General features: G+C 51.1%; 1 protein-coding gene across 1 annotated transcript in view; it reads right to left on the minus strand.

Annotated features, from left to right (window-relative positions):
- The window catches only part of SERHL2 (serine hydrolase like 2), a 21,935-nt gene that overhangs the window by 6,429 nt on the left and 9,037 nt on the right, over window positions 1–6,469 (minus strand). Inside the window, exon 10 of the mRNA XM_027772728.1 lies at window positions 710–744. Coding sequence (XP_027628529.1) covers window positions 710–744 — 35 coding nt within the window. The remainder of the gene's footprint in view (window positions 1–709; window positions 745–6,469) is intronic.

Consider the following 6,469-nt stretch of genomic DNA (forward strand, 5'->3'; position numbering starts at 1 on the left):
GCCCACCGGGGCAGCCTCTTTCATGAAGTACCGGCTCGGATCTTTTTTTTTAAACTGACAGTTACAGTTAAATTGTTGGCGTTCTTCATATAGCTCGGCCGGGAGCCCTTTAACTCCTCTGCATTCACATACCTTCTGTCAGTCAACGTCCTGCCTTTCTACTTGTTAATATTGTCTTTTAATGAATAGCAATCCTAAATTGTAATAAAGCTCTATTTATCAGGACCAGCAGATGGTGTAATGGTTACATCATTGGACTTCCATAGAGACAACCACGGTTCAAGTCCTGGACCCAGTGGCTTAAAGTGCTGAGTGCACATGTGTGTGTGCCTAAAATCCCAGAGGAGAAGGGACTGAGGCATGGCCAATCCTCCTGGGGGGTGATTTCTCATTTTCTCTCTGTCTCTGTCTCTCTGGTGAATGCATGCACCCTATAGCAAAGATCTCTCTCAGTAAGCAAATAGATAAATAAATAAAAACAAAGCCCTATTTATCAACACATTCTTTTTAGTTTGCTGTAGGGCATGTGGCTTGTGCTCTCACCAGAGAGAGGGAAATAATACTTGTATTATGCAAGTATTACCTACGTACATTACCTGATCATGAATTACCCATGTGTCTATGATGCTATGTGTATAATTACAAAATAGCTTAAAATAATGGAGGCCAGCAGGCAAGTGGAGAAGGGACCAGAGGACAGCCTACTCACCCGAGCGACCCTCCTGTCTCTGTTCAGCTTCAGACCTGGAGAAGGAAGCACAAACATGGTGTCTAGGACCATCTGTCAGGGTAAGGGGACTTACCTTGGCTTCACTGGGGACCCTGGGGCCCTTTCAGCCTAAACTCACTTCCGATGCCTAGACTGGTCCTCAGCCACCCAGGTGCCTGTTCCTGGGTGCTGGGGCAGGGCTGGTCTGCCCGGCCATGCCAATGGGGACGTGCAGACGGGGGTGTGGGAACGGCTCACGTAACGTGTCGTGAGGCTCTCGTCTCTGAGAAACTCGAGCTGTTCTGTCAGATACTGAGTCCCAGGAAGCAGCAAGTGACACAGAATTGTGTCATCACTCGTTGAAGAGAAACTGAGTGAAAGGACACTTTAGAGAGGTCGAGAGGCTTGGTGGTCACCAGCTTCGTGGCAGCTCTGTTCCCTGCACCACTCGGCCTCCCCTGGGAAAGGCCCGTTGAGAAGCACCTGCACGGGGTGTTGGAGAGGTGTGCGTTGCCACGGCTCTGGAAGCTGCCAGCTGCCGAGGGGGATGGAGAAGTGACTGGTGGGGACCATCCCCAGCAGGGCACATGGTAGACTAGAGCTGAAGTACCACCATGGGCAAGAATGAGGCTGAGGCCTTGCTCAGGTGTCTCCCCCGTGAGGCCCCTCTGACCCTCCTGTTCGCCCGGCTCTCCTCAGCACTTGCGAACACACCCTACCCTCTGCTCTCCTGCCACCCTCCTCCACTGGACCTCAGCTCCCATGGGACATGGAGCTTGGTCCGTTGTGTTTATAGCCATGTCTCCAGGACCAAGAAGGGTGCCTGCCACCAGCACTTGGAAAGTGCTTGTTAAAAAATGGTGGTAGGGGCTGGCAGGTGGCATGGTGGGTAAGTGCTCGGGATTCCCACATGGCCAACCATGGTTCAAGTCCCGGACCTAGTGACTTGCTTTCTCTCTCTCTCTCTCTCTCTCTGTTCCTCTCTGGTCAAGTTTAAATAAATAAATAAATAAATAAATAATAATTCTTTTTAAAAAATGATGCTAGGCTGGGCCAGCGGATGATAAGGCCTGGATTCAATATGGCCAAGTATGTGATCCAAGTCCTGGACCTGGTAGCTTGAAAAATACACCTAGCGAGGTGGTTAAGGCGCTGGACTCCCACATGGCTGACTATGTTTCAAGTCCTGGACCTGGTGGCTTATTTTCTCACTTTCTCTGTCTCTCTTTCTGTCTGTTTCTCTTTGGTAAGCACACATGTCCTACAGTAAATTTTAAAATAATAATAAATTTTTAAAAATAAATAATCCTAAAAAGATTTAAAAACAAAACAAAACAAAACATACCAGGTACGTGTGCATACCTGCCCCCAAATCCCAAGAGAATGAAGGAGAAGGTATTGTGGTGTTGCCATCCCCCTGGGGGTGGGGGGGATGATCTCTCAACCTCTTTCTCTCTTTCTCTGTCTCTCTCCACTGAGCACATGTGCTTCTATAGCAAAAATCTTAAAAATAAAAACAAAAACAAAACACTGTGCTAGGCAACTAAGGAACCATCTGGAAAAGTATGAAAACCAGGACCAAACCTTAGTCTGTAACCTAAATAGGAACCCACTGTATCAAATACTTACAGGCAAATACTAAACCCCGAACAGTACTGGAATCTAACAGGAGCTTTTCAAGTGTGATTACAAATACAGACGCCGTAAAAAAAGACACATATTCAATTACATTTCAGATCATCCTGGGACTGGCTCTGCAGTGCAGTGGTAAAGTGCTACTCAGAAGAATGAATTGTGGGGCCAGAGGGTGGCGCAGTGTTTAAGCCACTGGACTCCCACATAGCCCACTGTGGTTCGAGTCCCAGACCAGGCAGTCGAGAATCATGCCAGGCATGTGTGCATGCATTCCCCAAATCCCAAGAGGGGGATGGAGGAGAAGGAATTGTGGCATGGCCATCCCCTCTTAGGGGTGATCTCTCTCTTTCCTTTTCACTGTGTCTCTCTTTGGTGAGTGCATGTGCCCTAGGACAAAAACAAACAAAACAAAAAACCCAACTTAAAAAAAGAAGCTGGATTGCACATGGGAGCGCGCTTTGACTCCCTGGCCCAGGATTTACACGGCCCATGCACGAGTGCCCGGGATCTGACGGGCTGGAGGGCTGGGACGGCCAAGGGCTCTTCCTCTCATCCTCACATCCACATGCTCTGCACGACTAAAGAAAACTCTGATAAAACAAGTCTGTGTTGCAGGGAAAAAGCCTCCTTGAGCGAAGTCACAAGATCAGTGACAGCCTGGGGAAGTGTTTGCAGTTCAATGTCCCCAACACACGGAGTTACTAAAAGCCGAGAGGTATGAAATGGTGAGGAAAGCGTTCTGTAACGGTCAGGTTTTTCTCTCTCGTCAGAGGTTGGGGGACTTTTCTTTCTATTTTTTCAGTACCCCAAGATACCTGGAATCTCAAAGTATTGCAGCGTCTGTCCTGAGCCTGACTCCTCCTCCCCCTGACCTAGTCCTGCTGCCCTCCTAAATTCGCTTCCAGGGGACACTTTGGCAGGACCAGGGCCAGGTCCCCTGGGGCTGCTCGGGCAAAAGTCACTGCTCTCTGCCTGCCCCCCCTGCCAAACAAGGTGCTCTGTGAGGGCAGGAAGGGCCCCTGCTTCTCTATCTCCCACCGGTGCTGTTTCCCGACGCTCCCCTCAGCCAGACCGAGATGCCTGGACTCTCACGTGGTCAACTGCTGTTCGAGTCCTAGACCTAGCAGCTTGGAAAGCACACCAGGTGCATGTGCACACGTGCCCGAAATCCTCAGAGGAGAATGGAGAAGGGATTGTGGTATGGCCATCTGCAAGGGGGTGATTTTTCACTTTCCCTTTCTCTGTTTCTCTCCAGCATGTGCCCTATGGCAAAAAACCTTAAAAAAAAAAAAAAAAAGTCTCCCCAAAGGGACACTTTGGCAGGACCAGGGCCAGGTCCCCTGGGGCTGCTCGGGCAAAAGTCACTGCTCTCTGCCTGCCCCCCCTGCCAAACAAGGTGCTCTGTGAGGGCAGGAAGGGCCCCTGCTTCTCTATCTCCCACCGGTGCTGTTTCCCGACGCTCCCCTCAGCCAGACCGAGATGCCTGGACTCTCACGTGGTCAACTGCTGTTCGAGTCCTAGACCTAGCAGCTTGGAAAGCACACCAGGTGCATGTGCACACGTGCCCGAAATCCTCAGAGGAGAATGGAGAAGGGATTGTGGTATGGCCATCTGCAAGGGGGTGATTTTTCACTTTCCCTTTCTCTGTTTCTCTCCAGCATGTGCCCTATGGCAAAAAACCTTAAAAAAAAAAAAAAAAAAGTCTCCCCAAATCAGAATTCCACTCTGCCTTTCGGTGGCCCCTGCCTCAAATTCAGGGTAGAGCCCTCGTTCATCAGCCGGCCCGCAAGGTCTCTGCTCCCCAGTCGGGCTGACACCTCCCTCCTCTCTCAGTGACCCCTCCCCCCCAATGCTCACACCTGCTCAGCACCTTGGAAGCCACACATCCCACCTTCTAGTTACCCCCGAGCGTCCATCCCATGCAGACATAGGGTGTGCCTGGGAATGAGAGCCGACGATAATCTTCCAACTTACCTATTTTTTAGAAACTGGACCTTCTTTCTCTTACAAAAGTGGGACACTTGCCTCCCAGGCTGACAGCCTCCAGGAAGAGCTATGAAGCCCTTTGGACTCAAAGACACAGGGGTGGGCCACCAGATGGTCCCCTCACCACACCAGGGGAAACGTCCATCTCAAAGTCCTTCCTGCTGCCACCTGGGGCACGTGCAGTGTTAGCAGTCAGCCCTGGTGGCCTGACAGGTTTTTCAGAGGGTCACAGAGACCCAACTTTTTTTTTTTTTTTTGAACGGTCAGCAGGTACACGTGCTTGCCAGAGTTAGAGAGAGGAAGGGGGAGAAAGCACCCTCCAATGGGGTGTGGTCATTGCCACATCCTCCTCCTGTCTGGAATTTGGGCATGCACGCACACACACGCACCTGACATGTTTTTCAAGCTGCTGGAGCCAGGATTCAAACCATGCAGACAGCCATGTGAGATCAAGTTCCCTTAAAAGCCACCAGACCACAGGGCCAGACTGAGGCCCATTTTTGTTGTTGTTTTAGTTTTGCTATGGGGTGCATATACTTGCCAGAGAGAGACAGAGAGAGGGGGAAAGTAAGAAAGCACCCTTTCTCCTCCATTCTCTCAGGATTAGGATTGGGGGTACACATGTGCCTGGTGTATTTTCCAAGTCACTGGGTCTGGGACTTGAACCATGGAGTCAGCCATGTGGGTTTTGGCCATCTAAACCACCAAGTCACCAGCTAGTTGAAGAGACCAAAACTCCCCGGTTTTTTAGAGAGCCCTTTTTTTTTTTTTTTTTTTTTTTTTTTTTTTTGCTATCCGGCACATGTACTCACCAGAGAGAGACATGTAGAGGGAAAGTGAGAAATCGTTCCTTGGGGGGATGGCCACACTGCAATCCCTTCTCGTTCTGCTCTGGAGGATTTGGGGCACACCCAGTGTGATTTTCAAGCTGTCTAGGACTTGAAGTGCAGTGGGCCATGTGTGAGTCCAGTACCTTAACCACCACATCACCTGCTGGCTCAGAGGCCCCGTTTTTAAAGTGAATTGAAGTAAACTCAGAAAAGCCATTAACCCATTCCCTCCCCTTTGTCTGCTGGCACTTCCCAAAGGCCACAGAGGACGACCGGGGCTGCTCCGGTCCTGCCAGGTGCTGCCCGAGGGAAGGCAGAACGGGTTCCAGCTTTTCTAGTTTTGAAAAAAACAAACTCTCCATTTTACATGAAATCTTTTCATTTTGGGAACCAGCAGTTAGCGTAATGGCTATGTCGCTGGATTCCCACGTAGTCGACCGCGGTTTGCGTCCTGGACCCGGTGGCTTAAAATTCACGCCGAGCGCGTGTGCGTGCGTGCCCAAGATCCCGAGAGGAGAATGGAGGAGAAGGGATTGCGGCGTGACCATCCCCCCTGGGGGGTGATTTCTCGCTTTCTGTCTCTCTCTGTCTGTCTGGCGAGCGCATGCGCCCTATAGCAAAAAGCCTCTCAAAAAAAAAAAATTTTTTTTCATTTTAAACATGGGCAACTTGTTCAACATGCCCTGTAGGCCACATGCTTTTGCTCACACTGTGCAAGTCAAATCACACCTACAGCCTGCGCACGGTGTTGTGACAAACACCGGGCACCTCCATGCCGAGGGCAGAGGGCTCAGGGCCAGGCAGTGACACGGGCCCGCCCCTGGGTCCTGATGGAACCCACACCAGAGCTGGACTCTCCCTCCTTCCTGGAACACGAGCTTTTTCTAAAAAGCCTACGCAGTACTGCGACATGGTTGTGGCCTTAGAGAAGGAAGAACGGGCTGAGCCTGGGCAGGATAAAGATCTCACCTCGACTGCTCTCTTCCAGGCTGGCACTCACACCTGCTAGGTCACCTGCCTCCGGGCCTTTCCTCTAGCTCCCCTGCCTGGATACCTCAGCTACATGACTGCTCAAGAGTCAGCTCCTCCCCCCGCCACCCAGACCGCTCTGCAGATGAGTGCCCAGTGCACCCTGCTCAGCCCAGCTCTATTCCCTCCACGGTCCTCTCACCTTCCAAGGCACTCTTCAAAGACATGCACACGGGACCAGCAGTTAGCGTAATGGCTATGTCGCTGGACTCCCACGTAGTCTACCGCGGCTCACGTCCCGGACCCAGTAGCTTAAAAATCATGCCGGGCATGTCTGTGT

The sequence above is a fragment of the Tupaia chinensis genome, unplaced genomic scaffold, assembly GCF_000334495.1.
Source record: "Tupaia chinensis unplaced genomic scaffold, TupChi_1.0 Scaffold000294_5, whole genome shotgun sequence".
Lineage (NCBI taxonomy): Eukaryota > Metazoa > Chordata > Mammalia > Scandentia > Tupaiidae > Tupaia > Tupaia belangeri.